Source organism: Hyperoodon ampullatus (assembly GCF_949752795.1).
Source record: "Hyperoodon ampullatus genome assembly, chromosome: 1".
Classification (NCBI taxonomy): Eukaryota; Metazoa; Chordata; class Mammalia; order Artiodactyla; family Ziphiidae; genus Hyperoodon; species Hyperoodon ampullatus.
Genome location: NC_136914.1, coordinates 57,716,356 through 57,740,892, shown reverse-complemented (window position 1 = coordinate 57,740,892; position 24,537 = coordinate 57,716,356). Strand labels below are relative to the sequence as shown.

General features: G+C 37.5%; 1 protein-coding gene across 1 annotated transcript in view; it reads left to right on the top strand.

The window, feature by feature from the left end:
• Window positions 1-5,769: 5,769 nt before the first annotated feature.
• Window positions 5,770-24,537, top strand: part of DNAJC12 (DnaJ heat shock protein family (Hsp40) member C12) — a gene marked incomplete at both ends in the record, with an annotated part of 34,267 nt that continues 15,499 nt past the window's right edge. Inside the window, 2 exons of the mRNA XM_079718600.1 lie at window positions 5,770-5,847; window positions 16,205-16,283. Coding sequence (XP_079574726.1) covers window positions 5,770-5,847; window positions 16,205-16,283 — 157 coding nt within the window. The remainder of the gene's footprint in view (window positions 5,848-16,204; window positions 16,284-24,537) is intronic.

Below are 24,537 nucleotides of genomic sequence, written 5' to 3'. Positions count from 1 at the left end.
AAAAAAGAATGGGCATCATCAGAAAATCTACAAACAACAAATGCTGGAGAGGGTGTGGAGAAAAGGGAACCCTCTTACACTATTGGTGGGAATGTAAATTGATACAGCCGCTATGGAGAACAGTATGGAGGTTCCTTAAAAAACTAGAAATAGAATTACCATATGATCCAGCAACTCCACTACTGAGCATATACCCAGAGAAAACCATAATTCAAAAAGACACATGCACCCCAATGTTCATTTCAGCACTATTTACAATAGCCAGGTCATGGAAGCAACCTAGATGCCCATCGACAGATGAATGGATAAAGAAGAAGTGGTACATATATACAATGGAATATTACTCAGCCATAAAAAGGAATGAAATTGGGTCATTTGTTGAGACGTGAATGGATCTAGAGACTGTCATATAGAGTGAAGTAAGTCAGAAAGAGAAAAACAAATATCGTATATTAATGCATATATGTAGAACTTAGAAAAATGGTACAGATGAACCGGTTTTCAGGGCAGAAATTGAGACACAGATGTAGAGAACAAACGTATGGACACCAAGGGGGGAAGGCGGCGGGTGGTGGGTGTGGTGGTGTGATGAATTGGGAGATTGGGATTGACATGGATACACTGATGTGTATAAAATAGAAGACTAATAAGAACCTGCTGTATAAAAAAATAAATAAAATAAAATTCAAAAATTCAAAAAAATAAAAATAAAAAAGAGCGACCGTATAACATGGGAAGTTTACTCAACACTCTGTAATAACCTACATGGGAAGAGGATCTGTAGATGAAGAGATATGTATATGTACAAATGAATCAGATTGTATACTCCTAGAACAAGCAATATTGTAATCAAATTACTCTGATAAAAAATTAAAAATAAAAAAAGTGAAAAATAAGTCATGAGACATTAAAAAAAAAAAGAATTGCAGGTGTATTAGTGAGGGTTCTCCAGAGAAATAGAACCAATAAGATTTGTGTGTGGATAGAGACAGAGATAGATATAGAGATAGGTAGAGAGAGAAAGAAAGAGAGAGAGAGAGAGAGAGAGAGAAATATATATATATATATACATATATATATATATATATATATAGAGAGAGAGAGAGAGAGAGAGAGAGAGAGAGAGAGAACAAAAAAAATTTTGTTCTATGTGTATGTAGTGCCCATTAAAAAAATAAAATTTAAAATAAAATTTAAATTCAAATTCAGGGTTAAACCACATTTGTCATTGTTTTCCAGTGTTTCCTTCCTTCAAATGCACACAGCCACCAGATTTAATCTTCATAAAACTTCACTTTTAACATGTCACATGCTTGAGAAACTACAGCAGTTCCCTGTTACCTCCACACTCGCTCAGGGTTCTTGGCCTGATCATCAAGGCTCTCCACATTCTGGCCCAGGTCTCATCTTCAACACTAGTCTTAAAGGCTTTTCTATTCAACACATTCTGCTGTAAAGTTGTTTTCCTCACCTTTCCCTGAACATGCTATGGACATTTTCATCTCTCTTCGACAGCTTTTGCATTTTTCCCCTACCTCCTTTTTTCCATGTAATTTGTGAATGCGTCTATGAATTTCTTTTAAATTTTCCCTCAAAACCACACAATTTAGCATTTGATTATGTAATGTGCTAAAGCTTAATTTGAGTTAATCTTGCGTTCTCAATGAAATTAATTTTCTGGTATGTGAGGTGTGGTGATTAAAGCATAGTCCTATTCAAGGAATAAGGAGCAGGGTTCAGCATTGTTTCCATTGCACTGTGATTCCTGTAAGCAAGGGATCGCTCAGAAGAGACAACAATTGGACCTGCCAGTGGCCAAGACCCCTGTGAGAGGGGAAGCTCTGCGATGGCAGGATTCATTTCGTTCTTCTTTGTCCAACCCACTGCACAGTGTTAGCTGCTTCGCAGGGTGAATAAATTGGCTTATTACATGCAGTAGAGCATGCAACAAACCAAACCAAACCAACTGAAGAACAAATTCTTGAATAGGGCCCTCTGAATTGTCATCTCTACTAAGTCAGTAAATAGCTATGTGATGTTTGGTGTTTTGTAGTTTTTACTGACTTATTTTTTTATATCTTTATTGGATTATAATTGCTTTACAGTGTTGTTAGTTTCTGCTGTACAACAAAGTGAATCAGCTATATGTATACATATATCCCCATATCACCTCCCTCTTGCGTCTCCCTCCCACCCTCCCTATTCCACCCCTCTAGGGGGTCACAAAGCATCAAGCTGATCTCCCTGTGCTATGCAGCAGCTTCCCACTATCCGTCCATTTTACATTTGGTAGTGTATACATGAACTGACTTGTTTTTTATTGCTTTTTTCTTATTACTCGAATATTATATGTTTATCTTAGCAAATGTAGATAAGCAAAAAGAATGAAATATAAATATAAAAATAGGTGACCCTGTTACCTAGTGACAATTGGTCTAATTTGGTGTATATGCTTTTGCATATTTTATAAATATACATACCATATACAGGTGGTCCCTGACTTACAATGGTTCAATTTAGGATTTTTCAACTTTACAATGGTGTAGAAGAGATAACGCATACAGTAGAAACCGTACTTTGAACTTTGAATTTGGATCTTTTCCCAGGCTAGCGACATGTGGTATGATACTCAATAAGTATTTAATAAGTTACATGAAATATTCAACACTTTATTATAAAATAGGCTTCTGTTAGGTGATTTTTCCCAACTGTAGGCTAATGTAAGTGTTTTGAGCACATTTAAGGTAGGCTAGGCTAAGTTATGTTGTTCAGTAATTTAGGTGGGTTAAAAGCATTTTTGACTTAGGATGGGTTTATCGTGTTGTAACCCCACGGTAAGGGGTCGAGGAAGATCTGTATATTTATAAAACAGGAATCATACCATACTTCTAAAACTTAACTTTTATATTTTTTTCCTTTTTAAATTATACCCAATAATGTGCATAAGTCTCAGTGCTCAGTGAATGTTTACAATAATGCATATTGTTTGTAACCTTTTTTTTATCTGACAATGTGTGAACATTTCCCAGGCATTAAATATTTTTCTATATCATTTTAAATGACTACACGGTGTACTACTGTGGATCATTATTTAAATGATTGTTGGGCATTTAATTTTCCTAAAAAATTTTCATTATTGTAACTGTGTTTTGGTAAAGATAACCAGCTGTATCTTTGTACACATTCTTGATTATTATCTTTGCATAAATTCCTAGGTATGGAATTGCCTAGACAACATTATGTAAAATTCTGACTTTTGAAATGCCAATTTCCATTTCAGAAAGAATGTACCAATTTCTTCTGCTGCCAGCAGATTTTTCTTTTAAATATTCATTTATTTATTTGTCTGTGCCAGTTCTTAGTTGCAGCATGTGTGATCTTCATTTTGGCATGCAGGATCTTAGTTGAGGCATGTGGGTTCTAGCTCCCTGACCAGGGATCAGACCCAGGCTCCCTGCACTGGGAGTGCAGAGACTTAGCTACTGAACCACCAGGGAAGTCCCCTGCTGCCAGCAGTTGTTGAATGTGTCTAGGACTCTTTACTAACTTTAATATGCAGAAGGTGAGAACAATATTGGTCTAGGAAAAGAGACTTCCATTGCATTTAATAAAACATGAGTGGCTGCTTTACCAAAATTCCTTTCTTAATCATCTTTCTTTTTTGTTCTTTAGAACAACATCAAGCATTGTCCTGCCTGTTCTCAGGATAGAGAGAAATGGCAGCAAACTTTTTTTTCCTGGGCAGGGTTGTCTAGCGTTCAAGGGATATAACTTTTCTTTTTGATTGTGGTAAAATATATATAACATAAAATTTACCATTTTAATCATTTTAAGTGTACAGTTCAATGGCATTAAGAACATTCACATTGTTGTGCAACCATCACCACCATCCAACTCCAGGACTTTTTTCATCTTCCCAAACTGAAACTCCATACCCATTAAACAGTAACTCCCCATTTGTCCCTCCCCCCAGCCTCATGGTAATCTCTCTTTTTCTTTCTGTCTCTATGAATTTGACTACTCTAGATATCTCATATAAGTGAAACCATACAGAATTTGTCTTTTGTGATTGGTTTATTTCACTTAGCATGTCTTCAAGGTTCATCCATTAGCATGTGTCAGAATTTCCTTCCCTTTTAAGGCTGAATAATATCCCATTGTATGTATATACCACATTTTGTTTATTCTTCTGTTAATGGACGCTTGGGTTGCTTCTACATCTTGGCTATCGTGAATAGTGATGCTATGATCATGGGTGTACAAATATCTGTTTGAGTTCCTTTTTTCAATTCTTTTGGGTATACCAGAAGTGGAATTGCTGGATCATATGGTAATTCTATGTTGAATTTTTTGAGGAATCACCACTGTTTTTCATAGCCGTAACTTCATATCCTTTTAAGGCCATTTGTTAGTTATTCTGGTCAGGATTTTGTGATGCCCAAATGGGCCTCCAAATACCTCAAGGGTTGTGAAATTTCCAAAACAAGATTTGTACTTCATTTTAAAATTCCACACCAAACTTTCAGCAAGAAATGATATATAATGAAGGATCAGTAAAAATGGTACTTCAGTGATTTCTCTTCAGAAATAAACCTTAAAAAAGATGTATATTGGTGAGCTCAATGAAAAAGTTATTTGCGGAGCACAGGCTCCGGACGCACAAGCTCAGCGGCCATGGTTCACAGGCCCAGCTGCTCCGCGGCACGTGGGATCTTCCCGGACCGGGGCACAAACCCGTGTCCCCTGCATGGCAGGGGGACTCTCAACCACTGCACCACCAGGGAAGCCCTGAAAAAGTATTTTTTTAAGGCAATAGTTTATGGAGGCATTTAAAGGGTTAAGGTAGTTAAAATGTATCCCTGACCACTCACTTTCTTCTCTAAATCCTGCATTTCTTGGGGCCACAGTGAACTGAAATACAGGCACCCTGGACCCACCCTAGGCCAGACACACTCCTGAGTGTGGAGAGAGCCAGCCCAGGAGAAATGGCCCAGTGATCAGACCCCAGTCATCATACAGTTCTCCTTCTCACTGGCATATTTTATTTCCTTTGTGACACAAATCACTATTTTAAATAATCCTCTTTGTTTGCATGTGTCTTGTCTGCCTCCCTCTGTCAGAATGTAAGCTCCCTAAAAACAGAGACTTGTTTACCACACCTTTTTCTACAATTGTGCTGAGCATAAAATAGGTCCTCAATAAATATTTATTGAATGAATAGATTGTCAAATGAATACAAATTTGCTTTCTTAGTCTATTTCTTTCTACTCTTAAACTATTTTAAAACTTATGAAATACTCTAAACACTCATAAAAGCACCTACTACTCATATTTAACAAATCCTAAGATTTTACCATAATGCTTCAATTTTTTTCTATCCCTTAAAAAAAATGGAAAAAGATAAAAATATATAGGATATGAAAAGATGGCCAATTTGGGGAGTGTGTAAAAATGGACAGTCTTTGTCAACTCATGAGAGGAATGGTTCATCTACGTCCCTTACATAAATTCAAACTACAGATCCCAGGCAGCACTGCAACAGTTCTGCTCGTGGGCTATTCTTTTCTCTTGTATAAACAGCCAATGAAAGGTAGAGTTTACAAAGGTCTAGGATGACATCTGGTGTGTTGACTGTGGCCAGACTTAAATCTAGTTATTGTCGTTTGGAACGCGCAGCTGTAAACCAGACCTCATAAGGCTTTTCCTGTTAATTCGCAGTTCATTGTGCCTCTTGTTTCAGAGGGAAGAAAAGCTGATTTAGTAATCTAAATGGACGCGATACTGAATTACAGGTTGGAAGATACTGAAGATTACTACACGTTACTGGGATGTGATGAACTGTCTTCGGTAAGGCAGTGAATAATGCTGTTCTTTTTCACAACAGTATTTCAAGTTTTTATTTAAGGTTTTAATTTGGAACTTACGTTGCCTAAAAATCTAATCTTGTATTATTTTAAAGCACTTTTGGCTCAGAGAAAGTTAAGGACTTAAATATGTGCTGGGTCTTTACTTGAATAGTGCTCTTTTTCAGTTTTATGGAAGCTTCTGATTGAATATGTGTATTCTGTCACATGGTCATAGACTATTTCAAATATACTAAAAATACATATTTGAAATTTAATTGTAATTGCTATTGGTAGTGTTTCATAGTATACATAAGCTATATCTTTATTATGGTAATTTACACTGTAATTGAGATGAGATGTAATTTTCTAGTAATTAGTGATTTTAAAATGTTTTATTAAAATATGTAGTTTTATGTGAGCAGTTAAATTATATAAACCAAGAAACATCCTTTTATGTTAATATTTCAAGTTGTGTGAGAGGAATTACTTCTTTAGAGTCTGGCTTCTGAAACAAAGTGTGTGAAAACTCTGTAATTGTTCACTTGATCTATAATGGAACAATGTTTTTAAAGGTCCCCATAGATAATTATAAAGGTTGTAAAAGATTTTTAAATTATGGAAAGCTCATTTATAATTCTACCTCCCAAGGGTAACACTATTAATGTTTGGTATATTAATCACCAGTCTTTTTCCTATATATGTATTTTTGAAGACAAGTTTGCTTTTTATCTGCTAACATTATAAGAAGGATTTCTCCAGGTTACTAAAGATTCTTCATATATATGTTAATGATTGCATATTTCATTTTACTATTGTACCACAATTGGTTATTCTCTTATTGTTAAACACTTCATTTATTTACAGTTTTTTAATGTTTTAAATATTGAGATGAATATGAAATATATTTCAATTATATTATTAAATATATTCATATTATTTTATATTTATATAACAGGTATTAAAATATTTATTTTATTTTATTACTAAAATATAGCTATTAATATTAAAATATTTTAAAGCAAATTATTTTTCTATTCATCTTTGTTTCATAAGGCTGGAGTTAAGTAATAAAATGTACTTCATTTTGTTTGGAGAATAGAATAATATTGGACACAAAGGATTATCTCTAATTTCGTCACCCTGTGGAAGTTATCTTAGGTACCTTGTAGTTAAACACACTTAGAGCAACTGAGAAAGCTTATTATGTGTTATTCATACTTTGGATTATACTCTTGCCAAATAATTTTTGAAGGAACTATTTGAATCAAAGGAACATAATTTAATTTGAAAAGTTTCACGATTTGGATTTATAAAAAATATTGTCATGCTAGGTTATAAAGTAAAGGTTGTAATATCCCCTTAATAAATCTCTTGACCCTTTAGTCGGTCTTTTGTAGTTATGTTATTGTCTTTTCAATCTTTCTACAAAGAAAGATTAGTCTTGAATAGACTAAAAAAAATGATCCTGTTGTTTATTTATGTTTATAACAGTTTCATTTTGTGGTTACCAGTTATAGTCATACTCTCTGTGTATACCGTAGCATATATTAAAAGGAGAATAAAAGCATTGTCTTGACATTCCTTCTTCCGGATGTTATTTTACTAATTCTGTCAATGGCATAGCATGTGTAGGTAACAGTCATTTATTTAAAATGCAATGACCTGTCACAATTTTGCCGATTCTTTTTATATATATCTTCCCCCCTGCCCCGCCTTTTTTTTGTTTGTTTTGGCCACACCGCTTGGCTTGCAGGATCTTAGTTCCCTGACCAGGGATCAAACCCGTGCCCCCTGTAGTGTAAGGGCGGAGTCCTGACCACTGGACTGCCAGGGAATTCCCCTCTCCCCTCTTTTTATATGTATCCTTCTCACTGAAAAATATTTTAATGCCTTTTTTTGAGTATTACTATGACATTTCCTTTACTTAAATTGTGTTGCATGGATTTTCTTTACTTCAAATATTCCTTGATCTGACGCTCTAAAAAATTAACCAGAACTGTTCCTATCCAAGAGCAATTTAGCAGTTATAATTTCAAAGCAGCTTGATATTTTGATTCCACTTACAACAATTGAGTTAGATACACACATAATTCTTTGCTTTAGTATACAGTTCTTACACTTTAAAGCCTGTGTTGGAAATTAGTTAAATGACATATATGAGGCCACGGGAGGATTTCCATGCTGTTGAGTAGGAAACAAATACCCCCTGTTCAAAAACATTTACTGAAATTTGAGCCCAAATCAGTTATCTTTTTCTCCCTATGTCAGATTTTACATAGATGCATGCTATGAAATCTTCTGAAGTCCTTATTGATGCATATACCACACACTAGTGGTGTAAGGCATCCTCTTGGGTGTGGATCTTAATTGATTTTTTAATATCTGGTCAACATTTCAGTAGTAATAAGACTTCCTCATTTCAAGATTTCATGGACTTGAAAACTGAGCATAAACTCAATAAATAGAAACACCTATTTTTTTCTAGTTCTGTTTCTTATTGACTTCAGACCACCTGGGTTTAAATCTTAACCATTTATTGGCTATGTGACCTTGGGAAAATTATTTAACTTTTCTATGGCTAGGTTTCCTAATCTGCAAATGGGGATAGTAATAGTACTCACCTCATGGAGGTGTCGTTGGGATCAAATGAGACATGATACATAAGGTGCTTAGAATGGTGCCTGGCATATAGTAAGTTGTCGTGGTTTAGGGAGTTGTTTTGGCCTCACAGTAACATCGTACACTTGGAACTTCATAAATTCATTCTATTCTATTTTTTTAAAATCAATTAATTTATTTTTGGCTGCATTGGGTCTTCGTTGCTGCATGTGGGCTCTCTCTAGTTGCTGCAGGAGGGGGCTCCTCTTCCTTGTGGTGCACGAGCTTCTCATTGCAGTGGCTTCACTTGTTGTGGAGCACGGGCTCTAGGTGTGCAGGTTTCAGTAGTTGTAGCTCGCGGGCTCTAGAGCAAAGGCTCAGTAGTTGTGGCGCACGGGCTTAGTTGCTCCGCGGCATGTGGGATCTTCCAGGGCTCGAGCTTGTGTCCCCTGCATTGGCAGGCGGATTCTTAACCACTGCACCACCAGGGAAGTCCCCATTCTATTCTGTAATTCACATTATTTTAAAAATATTTTATTTTGAAATGATTTTTAATAGAATTTTTTGAAGAGCAATTTTAGGTTCATAGCAAAATGGAGGGCAAGATACAGAGGCTTCCCATATACCTGCCCCCTCCACTGATGCATAGCTTCTCCCATTATCCACATTCCCACCAGAGTTACAACTGATGAACCTACATTGACACATCATCATCACCCAAAGTCTATAGTTTACATTATGGTTCACTCTTGGGTTTGTACTTTCTGTGGGTTTGGACAAGTGTATAATGACATTTATCCACCTTATCATAGTGTATCATAGAGAGTACTTTCTCTGCTCTAAAAATCCTCTGTGCTCCATCTATATTGGAATAATTTTTGCCTTACAGAAAAGTTGCAGACATAATAGAGTTCTTGTATACACTTCACCCAGCTTCCTTAATGTTAACATCATATTTAATGGTAGTACAATTATCAAAATCAGAAAATTAACATTGGTACAATAGTATTAACTCAACCAATGGTCATCAAGCATTTTTTGTAAAGAACCAGACAGGGTCAGCACTAGGGTGAGGTAAGCAGAGTGCTTATGATGCAAAATTTAAGGAGGCACTAACTCTCAGGGTTTCTGCAAGTGCAGAGACCTGAGAGAGAGTGAGTACTTCCTTAAACCCAGGTGTCCTGCTTGTCTCATCTTTTTTTTTTTTTTTTTTGCGTGTGCGGCAAGCAGGATCTTAGTTCCCTGACCAGGGATCGAACCCGTGTCCCCTGCATTGGGAACGCAGAGTCTTAACTGCTGGACCGCCATGCAAGTCCCTGTGTGTGTCATCTTGGTGCTGACCCTGAGATAACAAATATTTTAGATTTTGCAGGATTTATGGTCTCTGCCACAACCACTCAATTCGGCCATTGTGAGAAAGTAGCTATAGATAACATGTAAATGAATGACCATGGCTGTCTTCCGATAAAACTTTATTTTAAAAACAGATGGGGGCTTCCCTGGTGGTGCAGTGGTTGAGAGTCCACCTGCCGATGACGCAGGTTCGTGCCCCGGTCCGGGAAGATCCCACATGCCGCAGAGCGGCTGGGCTCGTGAGCCATGGCCGCTGAGCCTGCGCGTCCAGAGCCTGTGCTCCGCAACGAGAGAGGCCGCAACAGTGAGAGGCCCGCGTACCTCAAAAACAAACAAACAAACAAAACAACAACAGGTGGTGGGCCAGATGTGGGCTGTGGGCCAGAGTTAGTCAACCCCTGATCTAAAGTATAGGGCTCCTTCCAATTTCATCAATTTTTCTACTAATGCCCTTTTTCTCCTCCAAGATCCAAGCCAGGATCCTTTATTGTACTTAGTTGTCTGGTTCCTTTATTTTCCTCCAAGATCCAAGCCAGGATCCTTTATTGTACTTAGTTGTCTGGTTCCTTTATTTTCCTCCAAAATGACAATTTTTCATATCTTCCTTATCTTTCAAGACCTGGACACTTTGAAGAGTAGTGGTGAATTGTTTTGTAGAATGTCCTTCAATTTTGGTTTGCTTGATCTTTTCCCATGATTAGAGTGAGTTTAGGTGTTTCTGGAAAGAACACCCCAGAGGTGATGGTGTGCCTTTCTCAGTGCATAATTTCAGGGGTCCCTGATGTAGATATGTCTTATTAACCTTGAACATTTGGTTAAGATGTGTCTGTCAGCTTTCTTCTGCCAGGTTTTTGCAGTGTAGGCTTACTATTTTCCCTTTTGTAGTTGACAAATATATTGGTGACAGTTCTTTGAGACCACAGTGTTTCTCCTCAAACGTTCACCCACTGATTTTAGCATCCTTTAGGGAATCTTGCCTATAAGTTACTGTTATGATGTTTGCCTAATGGTGACTTTCTATTTTCCTCATCCATTTACATTTATTACTTGGAATTCTTCTGTAAAGAAAAGCTACCCCTTCTCCCACATTTACTTACTTATTCAACTATTTTTGTCACTGTGGATTAATAGTTATTGTATTTTATGGATTTTAACCCAGTATTACCATTGTATATTTTATGGCTCAAATCACTTCTATAGCTCATGTTACTTAATTATCATTTCATTAGAATGATGTAAGATGATCTCTCATGAAATCTATTTCAGGGATATTACTAATGTCAGGCATTTTGTGGGAAAAATCCAGTTTCAAACTAAGTAAATCGAAATGATGGATGTTAACCCACTTGTTAAAATGGGTCTTGTCTTTTCTGCAACATATTCTGTAGCATATACATTTCCAGAACATGAATCAATGCATTCTTTTAATGAATAAATCACATTTTCAGAACGCTCCTATTACACTACAGTCATGTTATTTGAAGAATACCTGTCAGTCTGTAATCAAGTATTCATTCAACACTTGGCATTGGTCCAGTACTAGACGTGATGGGGGGAGAACAAAACAAAAAAGTGAGACATGGTGCGAGTGTGTAAGGAAATTGGCATCCAGTCGAAGAATCAAAGCTCATACACAGGAAACAATTCCAGGACAAATAAGTACTGTGCTGTGTGGTACTGTTTATAAGTGCAACAGGAATTAAGGAAAGAATATCTGACAAGACTTCAGAGAAGAGATGGGGCATGAAACAATCTTACTTGGTTAAAATTTAAATACATGGAGGGAGAGTCAGAGGGCATTTGTGTGGCCAGGGAAAAGCTGGAGAAGATCCGTTCAAGTGGGAATCAAATTAGTCCTTATTGCACACGAGTATTTCCTGGCACAGAGCAAAATACTGTGCTATTAGGATATGGAAAAGATAAGTTTTTAAGTTTTAAAATTTAATTTCTAAAATTAATATATGTTCAATAAAGAAATGAGGAGTATGAAGAGAGCACAGAGAAAAATGCTTAATGTTTGGGAGTATGACATAGGCATGCCAATTATGCATGCATATACGCTGTATTTATGTATTATGTAATAAGTACATGTGTATATGTATAAATATTTATATGTATATTTTTGTATGCGTTTGGAGTCAGACTGTCTGAGTTGAAATCCTGGCTTTGCCACTTAGTAGCTCTGTGACTTTGGGAAAATTACTTAACTTTCCTATGTCTTGGTTTCCTAATCTGCAAAATGGGAATAATAATAGCACCCACCTCATAGAGTTGCTGTGGGAATTAAATGAGATGCTATATATAAAGTACTTAGAACAGTGCCTGGCACAGAGTAAGTCTCAATAAATCTTAGCTATTATTATCATTATCTTTATTTTACATATACGCATGTTACATAATTCCTTTTGAGAAAACATTAAAGTTTTATACCATACATAATACTTTGTAGCTTACCTTTTCTCATAGAATGCATTATATAAAATTTCTCAGATTATTGTCTTCTACTAAAAGATGATTTTTTTAATGACTGCAAAATATCCCATCTTATAGCTATATTACAATTAACTTTAACAAATATCCTATTACTAGGCACATAGGTTTTTGTTTAAAATGTATAACTTTTTAATTTAATTAATTACTTAATGAATTTATTTTTGGCTGCATTGGGTCTTTGTTGCTGCATGCGGGCTTTCTCTAGTTGCGGCAAGCGGGGGCTACTCTTCGTTGCGGTGCACAGGCTTCTCACTGCGGTGGCTTCTCTTGTTGCAGAGCATGGGCTCTAGGTGCACAGGTTTCCGTATTTGTGGCACGTGGGCTCAGTAGTTGTGGCTCGCCGGCTCTAGAGTTCAGGCTCAGTAGCTGTGGTGCATGGGCTTAATTGCTCCACGGCATGTGGGATCTTCCCTGACCAGGGCTTGAATCTGTGTCCCCTGCATTGTCAGGTGGATTCTTTTTTTTAATTTTTTTAATTTTTTATTTTTGCGGTACGCGGGCCTCTCACTGCTGTGGCCTCTCCCGTTGTGGAGCACACGCTCCGGACGTGCAGGTTCAGTGGCCATGGCTCACGGGCCCAGCCGCTCTGCGCCATGTGGGATCTTCCCGGACCGGGGCATGAACCCGTGTCCCCTGCATTGGCAGGTGGACTCTCAACCACCGCGCCACCAGGGAAGCCCTGGCAGGTGGATTCTTAACCACTGCGTCACCAGGGAAGCCCTAAAGTGTATAAGTTTTAATTAATTGAACTTTCTTATAACTAAATCCATTTCCTACCTCTGATTATCCTCTTAGCCAGAATTGAAATTGTTGAACCAAAGAGTATGAAAAAAATTACAGGATTAAAAAAATTTTTTTTAATTTATTTTGTTGGCTGTGCTATCTGTCTTGTGGGATCTTAGTTCCCCGACCAGGGATCGAACCTGGGCCCTCGGCAGTGAAAGCGTGGAATCCTAACCACTGGACTGCCAGGGAATTCCCAAGGATTTTTATATATGTGTATATCCCAATTGATTTCCAGAAAATCTACACCATTTACGTCCTCACCGGGAAAGCATGAGAGAGTTCATTTCTTTGCACCCTCAGTGACACTGGTCATGATCATCCCGTGGATGTTTTGATTTATTTAATTATGAGTAAAGTTGAACCTTTTTTGTATGTTTATTGGCCAGTAGGGTAGGCAGCTTTCCATACCATTGGACATTGGGTCTGGAAAGCAAGATTCAGTGGACCTTGACATGGAGGGCCTCACTTGTCCATGGGCCACACTTAGCACCAGGCACGTGGGGTGGTGATGCCAGGAGATAAATAGAACAGGCCCAAGACAAACTAAGCCTCTTTACTGGTTAGTTTACCCAGAACCAGCCATACATAGGAGATTTGTGATGAACTTTGTGACAATAAAACTATGAAAAGTAATAAAAGACAGATATGGATTATTCTTAATTTTTAAAGATGGGATAGGAATTAAAAAATAAAACAACAACAAAAACTCCAAACGTTCTACCTTTGATAGATAGGTACAATTTTATCAATTTGTGTTATTAAATCCCCCCAATATATATATATAAATATGTATATAAGTGTGTAAAAATGTGTCTTGAAGGCTTCTGTTATCTTAGGGGAAAAGGAGTAAAGGTTTTTTAAAAAAAATTCTGTATTGATAGAAATTTTTTTCAAAGAGAGTTCGTGAGTATTCATAAATTACTTGTTAATTAAAAATGCTTACTACTAGGGCTTCCCTGGTGGTGCAGTGGTTGAGAGTCCGCCTGCCGATGCAGGTGACACGGGTTTGTGCCCCGGTCCGGGAAGATCCCACATGCCGCGGAGCGGCTGGGCCCATGAGCCATGGCCGCTGAGACTGTGCATCCGGAGCCTGTGCTCCGCAACAGGAGAGTCCACAACAGTGAGAGGCCCGCGTACCACAAAAAAAAAAAAAAAAAAAAAAAAAAAAATGCTTACTACTAGACTCTTTATAATATTTACAATTTCAAAACAAGTCCCAATCTCAATTTTCTTCATTCTATTAGCAGGTTATGGTGACTAAGGGGTAAAGGGAGCACCCAGGAAGAGGAAACATAATTAATTACAGTTCTTACTAGGAAATCTGTCTCTTCCTGTTATTGCAAGTGTTTCCCAGTACATGCTTAACACGGAAAAGAGTAGAGATATCAGTCTGGGCTTTAAACATACTCATATCTAATACAGCCTGTCTTTGATTTTAAAAGTGAAGATTTTTCTATGAGAATTGATTAAGGATGATGTGGAGCTGATAAAAATGTTTCTCCCATGAATCTTATGACAATACGGAGCTGAACTGCTTGAGAATTCATTTCTCAAAAAAGAGGCAATTTGCTTTCATTAAATCATGTATAGTAAATATAGTACTTGATAATAGGTCCCTAAGTCTGAAGAATTCGGCCACATAAAACAGTGGCTACAATTATTGGGTTTGAATTCCATCTGCTTAGTTAACAAAAAATTCAGCTTTTATAGTAATAAGCTAAATGAGTTCAAGTTACTTAACCACTGACATTTAATAATAGCTACTATTATTGAGTTCTTACTGTGATTGGGCTTTGTGTTAAGTGCTCGACTTATTCATGAAACGTAAAGATGAGGAAACCTAGGCACATAGAAATTACACAACTTGCCTAAAGTCTCAGGGCAGAACTGGGATTTAAAACAAAGTAATCAGAATCCAAGAGCCACATAACCACTGTTGTATCCTGCTGTTGACATTGCAATCATAATTAATGAAGCCAAGTCTTGATAATTCATGATAATAAGGATTAGATGGGTGAGTGAAATCAAATAAAATCATAAATGGCCCTCAAACCTCATTTTAGTTTGGGTTGAAGTTTCTGTTTTCCCAATCAAAATCTCTAACCAATCTGTTTATTGGTAACAAAATTATCAGGTTTATCCTTTTTTTTAAAATTGTGAAACATTTCTCCTTCCAATTTTATTGAGATATAATTGACATATAGCACTGTATAAGTTTGAAGTATACAGCATAATGATTTGACTTACATACATCATGAAACGATTACCACAATAAATTTATTGAACACCCATCATCTACATAAATATGAAATTAAAGAAATAGAAATTTTTTTCCTTCTGATGAGAACTCTTAGGATTTACTTTCTTAACACCCTTCATATATAACATATAGTAGTGTTAATTATATTTATCATGTTGTACATTGAATCTCTAGTACTTATTTATTTTATAACTGGAAGTTTGTACCTTTTGACTACATTTATCTAACCCCCTAATTCCCAACTGTGAAATTCTTAATAAAAAAGAAAAGGGCCAAAAGACAGACAGAAGGAACTTTATAATGGGTAATTTATAAACTGGATAGTCTTTTTTTAAATTGATTTTTAAAAATTTAATTAAATTTAATTTTTTTGGCCACACCACATGGCATGCAGGATCTTAGTTCCCCGACCAGGGATTGAACCCATGCCCCCTGCAAAGGAAGCTCAGAGTCTTAATCACTGGAATGCCAAGGAAGTCCCTGGATAGTCATCTTGAATAACGGTTGGTGGCTACGCATCCTTAGAAGAACTTGGATGTGTGAACACACCTTTCATATATCCTTAGGATAAACCTATCTGACCATTTTTGACATTTGAACTCATAGGTGTCTTGGGCCATCATCTAAATACAGTAACAAGTTAAATTGTCATCATAGACTACTATTTGAATAGGAACTTTTATTGGATACTTTCTGAATTTTGTTATTGAGAAAATAATTTCTTAGAGTAAAAAGTCAAAATACAAATATAGGGATAAAAATAAAAAGTTGGGTGATCATGGCTTTTTTGGGAAAAACTGACACCCAACTTCCTCCTTCATTCCATTCAAATTGGATTCCTTATTTTAAACATTGATTTTTGTTTTAGGCTGAACAAATCCTGGCAGAATTTAAGGTCAGGGCCCTGGAATGTCACCCCGACAAGCATCCTGAAAACTCCAAAGCTGGTAAGTATTTAATAATGGCTGTTTCTCATGAAAATGTATAGCATAGAGCTCTAAAAAGGTTTTAATAGTAACTTCAGTTTCTTTTATCTGTTTACACTCAACGTTATTCTTTCATTCAATGACAAAGAATGTTTTTGCACTATCAGATAGAAGGTGAGGAGGGAATTGGGTAGGGTCTTTTTTCCAACAGTAGTCATTTGATATTCATTTATCTTTCTGCTATAATGTTCTGCTTCATGGTTTAAAATTTGTCCAGTTTATGCTTTATTTCACCAGTTCTCAAATGTTAACATGACTTAAATAAGTTTGTAACCAGGTGGTTGTCTTGATGAGAACCTTGCTGTGTTTTCTTCATTTTGAAGACCTGAATAGGTCCATATATATTATATAATAATATATTCGTACATTTGTTCTTTCTTTATCATATTTTACATTTCATGATCATAAATTTATACATAAATGCTTTTGTGTATCTCAGCTTGAAAAAATACAAGCAAACCAATAATCCTTCCTTAACCTGTCACCCTCCTGCTCCTTCCCTATCTCTTGCCTTCCCTTTAGAGCCAAAGTTCCTGAAAAAGAAGTCCACAGTTGGTATCTCTACTTCCCTTTTGCCCTTTTCAATTTATCCCAGTCTGACTTCCTCCTCACCTTTCTAGGAAACAGTTCTTGTAATAGTCACCAAGGACTTCCTGGCTGCCAAATTCAATGGTCCACATTGTAGTCCTTACCTTCCCTGAGCTTGCATCAGAATTTGGCACTATTGACCATGCTCACCTTCTTTTTTTTTTTTTCTTTTTTGTGGTACGCGGGCCTCTCACTGTTGTGGCCTCTCCCGTTGCGGAGCACAAGCTCCGGACGCGCAGGCTCAGCGGCCATGGCTCACGGGCCCAGCCGCTCTGCGGCACGTGGGATCTTCCTGAACCGGGGCACGAATCCGTGTCCCCTCCATCAGCAGGCGGACTCTCAACCACTGCCCCACTAGGGAAGCCCCATGCTCACCTTCTTGACACTCCTTTTTCTTAGCTACCAGGATACATACCCCTTATGCTTTTCCTCCTACTTCTTGGGCTGCTCTTTCTGTCTCCTTTGTGACTTCCTTCCCTTCTGTCCTAAGGTTCCCTTCTAAACTCTCTTCTGGGTTTACTCCCCATTTTTTCTCTGGAGTTTTGTCCAAGTCTGTGGTTTCAATCATCAGCTATTTGTTGATGGCTCTCCAATCTATCCTTAACTCAGTTCTCATTCCTCAGTTTCAGACTGTAGCTTCAACTGCTTCTTGGAAATCTCCTTTTGGAGACAATTCAAAGTCACTCTGTCAAAAACTGGACTCGTTATTCATCCTCCTCTCACCTCTTAAAATCATGCTCATTTTTCTCTGTTTCCCCATCTCAATAAATGGCACCACCATTCATTCAGTTGGTCAGGCAAAACTGTCTCTTTCCTCTGCCTCACATCTACTTCTGATTGACTACCAAATGCTGGTGAGTTGCCTTCCGCATCTCTCTCCTGTAGGACCTCTTCCCTCCATCCTCAGAGCCACTGCAGTAGGTAAGCCACTATCATGTCATGCCTGAATCCTTACAGGACTCCTTTAATTGCTTCACACTGCAAATAGTGGTCTTTCTTTCTAGTTATGGAAAGAAATAAAAGATTTAATATGTACAAAACAGTACAAAGAATACTATAACAAATGTCCATGTATGTATCACACAGCTTAAAACTTTACCAGTGCAGTTGAAATCTCCTGTGTATTCCTACCCTGATTTTACCCTCAGGGTAGGTTGTACTATCTTAAGTTTGATGACTATGTTTACTATATGTGTATACTATAGGTGTGTGTATAGTATGTGTATACATATGATTTTTCTATAAGGAAAATATGATTAAGACCTGTCTATAACTCCATATTTCACAAATGGTATGACCCAACCCCTCTTAAAAAAATTTTTCCCTTATCGTAAATCTCTGAATTAATTTTCTCTAGAAATCATTGATCCCTTTGATTTCTATAAACAAGTCATTTTCCAATGTATGAAGTCATCTTTTGTTAGATACTTAACTATTATTTCTGCTCATTTGACCCTCCTCCTTTTTCTTGGCCACGACACATGGCTTTCAGGATCTTAGTTCCCTGACCAGGGATTGAAGCTGGGCCCCCTGCAGTGGAAGCATGGAATCCTAATCACTGGACCACCAGGGAAGTCCCTCCCCTTTTTTATTAAGGCAATGTGAACAAATCATAAGTGTAAACCTGATAAATGTTTGTCCACATATAACCAGTTTAACCACTGCCCAGATGAAGATGTAGAACATTTCCACCACCCCAGGGAAAGTCCCTTTTCATGCCCTGTTCAATGTCAGCACCTTCTCCCATTTTTGGATCTTTATCACCATTGATTAGTTTTGCCTAGTTTTGAATTTCATGTAAATGGAATCATACAGTATGTATTCTTCTGCATGTAGCTTCTTTCTCTTTACCTTATGTCTGTGATATTTACCCATATTGTACGTGTAGCGATAGTTCATTCTTTGCCATTGCTGGGCCTTTAGGTACAAGCCCCTTCATGCTGTGCTCCCCCACTTATCTCTCTATCCTCATTTTCTCTCCACCACCATGCTTACAACCCCATGTTTCAGCCACTCACAACTACCTTGGTTCCTTGATGTGCCCTGCTCTCCACTCTTTAGACCTTTATACCTATTGCTTTCTCTGCCTGGAACATCCCCGAGGCCTGCCCACCTCCCTGCCCTGCTTTTGATTGGTTGGGTCGTACTGCTGAGTCAGGTCTCAGCTTAGTCATCACTTCCTCTGGGATTTATGTGTGCTCCAGCTACCCGGAGCACCCTACATATACGTCAGGTGGCCAACTGTGTATCATATTGTCCTCTTGTTGACAATTTGCTTATTAGTCATACTGGAAGCTCAGTGAGCCTGGCTTCCTGCTTATCTCATTCAAAGTGATATGCCTTGCACCTAGCACAGCACCTGCATTGGAGGACAGCTACTTTGTGCATATAATTTCTTGAATGAGTGAAAGAATGAATTCTTGAACATTTCAGTAGGAGACAAATGAATTACCTCTCTAAACCAGAGTTAATATTAAGATAGATGCCCTAGCAAAAAGTATAAAAAGGTATAAAAATTTGATAAACACTTAAAAAAACCCACCACCACAGATTATTCTTTAACTGGGTTCCTCTCCAGTGAAGCATGGCTTTGAGTTGTTTTTCTGTCCCCAGCAAACAATTTCTATTCAGGATGCATGATGAATCATTGTGCAATCACTGCCATTCTAGTTGCCATAGTGTTGAGTTTTCATGTACGGACTACCACAAGGCTTCTTGTTCAGAGAGACACTGGACTGTGTAAATATTGTTTAAAATGAAAAGGTACACAGACATCAATATCTTCCCTTGTAAGGCTTGCAGTAGATGATTCAACCTTTGGGTAGAAATTGCTTTGAAATCTGTTTAAGCATCTATTTACTTAATTTGGATTAATATGGCTTTCTGAAAATTTAAGTGGTTCTTTTCACACTTGGAGAAGGGTTAAGGTTACTGATAAAAATATTTTAAAATGTGAAACAAAAATTCACCTTAATGCTGATTTTAGCTTGACTGAAATCCAGAATATATTGGACAGATTTTGAAACATATTTCATTAAGGTGAAAGGTTAAGCCTTTAGAACAACTGCAGGTAGAAGAAATTAAACTTGTATATACACTTTTTTGGTTTGCTAAATGTAGTCTCAACCGTTGCCACTGAAATGACTGATTTGGTAGCATGATGGAGTAGTAGATATGAACACAGGTTTGTCTGTCTGGATTGCTCCTAGCTCCTACTTATGAGCTAGTTGATTTTGGGCAACCTCTTTGAGCCTCAACATACTCCTAGGTAGAATGGGTAGACTAATAGCATATTATTACTTCATGTGTCTGCTGTGAGGATTAAATGATGTATCTTGAATGTAGGAAGAGCTCAATGAATGTTGGCAATTATGAGTCAGTGGACTTTCTTTTCTTGTTTTTATGCAGCATTCCAGGATAAAAATTTAACAAAATGGGATAGTTTTCTTTTTGTAAGTAAACATTAGATCGTTCTCACTCTCATTAAAAAAAATCTAAATCTAAGGCTTTTAGAGATCCTTGCTCTGCAGTTGTGGGTGATGTAGGCAGGACTGGTTGTGCTATAGAAATTGTGTCACTGAGATCAAAAGCCTCTGGCTGGTACTCATGCCAGTCCTATGTGCACATAACAGTAATGGTTTCAGGCCAATGCTTTATTAACTTCTCTTTGAGCCTGAAGAAAGGGATTTCAAACTAAATTAAGGACCCGTGAAATGGTATTTTTGTTATTGATTTGCAGGCTTCAAAGACATTTGAATATTTGAAGAAGGGGAACTCTTTGTCTCTTACTGACTGAAATATTTCAATGTTTCAATGTTTTCCTACTTTAAAATCTCTTTATTGCTTTTTCCCCCTTGGAATAAAAATAACATATAGTGTTAAATAATGTTGAAAGTGAAAGTTTGCTCTTATCTCTTTTTGCTAGAGAACCACTATTAACAGTTGGTGTATTTTCCTCCAGATTGTTTTCAAAGCATGTCCTGATATCATATTATTATTATTATTTCTCAAGTAATTGTAAGTGGACTTTAAATGTAAATTTAAATTTACATTTAAATTGTGGCTATATTAATAACTATTAAAATTATTAATTTAATTATTATTAATAATTATTATTTATAAATTATAATAAATAATTAATATTTATATAATAAAATAATTATATATTATTTATAAATAAATTATTTATAATTTATTTATAAATAATAGAATAATTATATAATAATTATTTAATTATTATTAATAAAATAGTATTAAAAATAATATATTAATAAAAATTATACTATGAAATATGAATTAAAAGAACCTCTGTATTTTCAAAGTAGACCTAGGACTTAAATCAGAATGTCTTTTAAATGTTCCATCATCATTTGCTTGTATAAGCTTATAAAATGAGATCTCTCTTCCCAGAACTGGTATATGTTTATCTTGTATGATTCATTTGATTAGCGGATATATTAAAGGACAAATATAAATCCAAACTCATTTTTATTAAATGTGGTGAAGGGTATGGAACAAGGAAAAGGCCATCTAACAGGAAAGGTAAGGTCTCTTTTGCTTTCTGCTTATCAACTGCTGTTGAGGGATTGATATTAGAATAATTCTTTCATTTTGGAAACTCTGGAAAATGAGGCCAACAATAATGTGCAAACAGAAGGTGAATCATAGATAAAAATGTAAACCTTTACAGCCTCTGCTCTAGTAGTAACTGGAATGTGCATCCATGGTGATAATTTAATGAGCTTTTTATCCTGTTGGAAAAAGTGACACCTCATTTATACATTGGGACATTTACACTGTTGTCAGCAGCAGGAAGGATCACTCACTGGAGCTAGCAGCTATTGCAAGATGTTTTTTATGTGTTTGTTTTCCTTAGCTTTTTGTTTTTTTTGCGGTACACGGGCCTCTCACTGCTGTGGCCTCTCCCGTTGCGGAGCACAGGCTCCGGACGCGCAGGCTCAGTGGCCATGGCTCATGGGCCCAGCCGCTCCGCGGCATGTGGGATCTTCCCGGACCGGGGCGAACCCGCGTCCCCTGCATCGGCAGGCAGACTCTCAACCACTGCGCCACCAGGGAAGCCCTTCCTTAGCTTTTAATATAACCCCATCTTTAGTGTCTTCCCTTTAATCTATTAATTGCTACTACCTCCAGCAGTGATATTAAATATTTAATGACCTATTACGTACCTGTGTTGCCCAGCTTTGGACAGGTTCCTGGAGGTGCCCTGCCATGGTTGGCAGTATCTCTGGCTGCTGGAGGAACACTTGAAGTGGTGGTGTTTGGGGGATTAAAGCTCAGGAACAGCAGGTCTGTACCAACTGAGGTACAGAAGTATTTCAGTAGCTTCACAATTGGTATGGTGGTACCATCAGTATTGACCATACATTTGCCCTAACATCTTCTGTATCAGAGGATATTGACTTCCCATGAGGTATTTTTAAGCACCATCAGGATAATTTAAATTATTTTTCCCATTGATACTATTAAAATGTGCCTAATTCACAAAATGTTTTAAGGGCATGTGTCATTTCTTTGGTGCTTAGAGCTCAGGGAATAGCATTATATGAATATCTTTATATTCACATCCAAATTGGAAGCATTCACTCATTCATTCATTGAACAAATACTTTTTGAGCACCTATGACACTGCTCTAGTACAAGGGATGCTGCAGAAACAAAACAAAGTCTCTGCCTTCATGGGGTTTGTATTCTCATGGAGGAGATAGATCATAAACAAATAACTATATATAATGTCAGGGGTAATATGAAGAAAAGTAAAGCAGGGCAAGGGAGATAAATGAATGGGGGCTGATGGAGTGGGCAGTTATTTTATGTAGCATGGTCAGAGAAAACTCCATCGACAAGATATCTGACCTGACATCTGGAGGAAGTAAGTCATGTGAGTGCTTGGGGTGAAAGTGTTCTTGGTAGAAAGGACAGCAAGTGCCAAGTCCTGCAGCTGGAGTGTGCCTGGTGTACTCAAGGAACATCAGGGAACCTACTATGGCTGTAGCAAGGGAGATGGGAAAAATAGGAGGAATAGGAGGGGACTTCCCTGGTGGTCCAGTGGTTAAGAATCTGCCTTCCAATGCAGGGGACGTGGGTTAGATCCCTGGTTGGGGAACTAAGATCCCACATGCTGTGGGGCAACTAAGCCCACGTGCCACAACCACTGAGCCCGGGCACCAAAACTAGAGAGCCTGAGTGCCACAACTACTGAGCCCATGTGCCACAATTAGAGAGAAGCCTGAGCACTGCAATGAAGAGCCCGTGTGCTGCAATGAAAGATCCTGCATGCTGCAACTAAGACCCGACACAGCCAAAAATAAATAAATAAATAAATATTAAAAAAACTGAGGTCAGAGAAGGAAGAGAGGGGCAGAGGGCAGGCAGAGCATGTCAGACCTAGTAGCCATGGTAAGAATTTTCAATTTAATTCTAAGAGAAATGAAAAGTCAAAATGGAAGTAATTTTGAGCAGAGGAGTGACATTATGTGACTTTTTTTTTTCTTTTTTGGGCCATTCAGCTTGTGGGATCTTAGTTCCCCGACCAGGGATTGAACCCGCACCCCCCCACAGTGAAAGTAGAGTCCTAACCACTGGACCGCTAGGGAATTCCCTATGTGACTTATTTTTAAAAAGATCACTCTGACTGCTGTGTAGAACACAGACTGAGGCAAAGGTAGGGAGATCAGTTGAGAAGCTAGTATAATAATCCAGCCAAGAGAGGATGGTGGCTTGGACCAGAGTGATGGCAGTGGAGGCGGGGACAAGAGGTCAGATCTTGGATACATTTTAAAGTAGAGCCAACAGGACTTGCTAATGAATTAGAAATGAAATGTAAGAGAAAGAGAAGAGTCAAGGATGACTCCAAGTGTTTAGAAAACTAGGACAGTATGTCCTGACTCCCCATGCAGAACCAGTCTTGCTTCTATATTTCTCTTTATCACACTGTACTGAAATGATTTGCTTATATGTCTGCTTCCTTACTAGACTCTGAGTTTCTCAAGGGTACAACCTGGATCTAAGTGATGAATAAGGAAGATTTTTATTATCCCTGGAGATTAAGGAGAAAGTGGAGATTAGAGGGTCATATGTATTGCAGGAAAATGGAAGGGGCAGGAAGGCAGTCAAGTGTAGCCTTCCCAGCTGGGGAGCCTGGCAGGCTTGGGTTTGAATTGTGGCTCCATCCCTTGTAGCTTAGGGACTTGGGGCAAGTTTTATGAACCTCCTTCAGCCTTAGACTATGTAAAATGTGAATAATACTAATAATATCCACCTCATAAAATTGTTGTGAACACAAAAGAAACTCTATATTCATTAGCAATCACTTCCCATTTCCCCCTGCCCAGCCCCTGGCAATCACAAAACTAATTACTGTATAGATTTGTCTATTCTGACTATTTCATATAAATGGCATCACACAGTAAGTGGCCTTTTGTGACTATCTATCTTCTTTCATTTAGCATAATGTTTTCAAGGTTCATCCATGTTGTAGCATGTACCACATTTTGTTTATCCACCTGTTGCTTGACAGACATTTGAGTTGTTTCCACTTTTTACCTAGTATGAATAAAGCTGCTATGGGCATTCATATACAAGTTTTTATATGTATGGACATATGGTT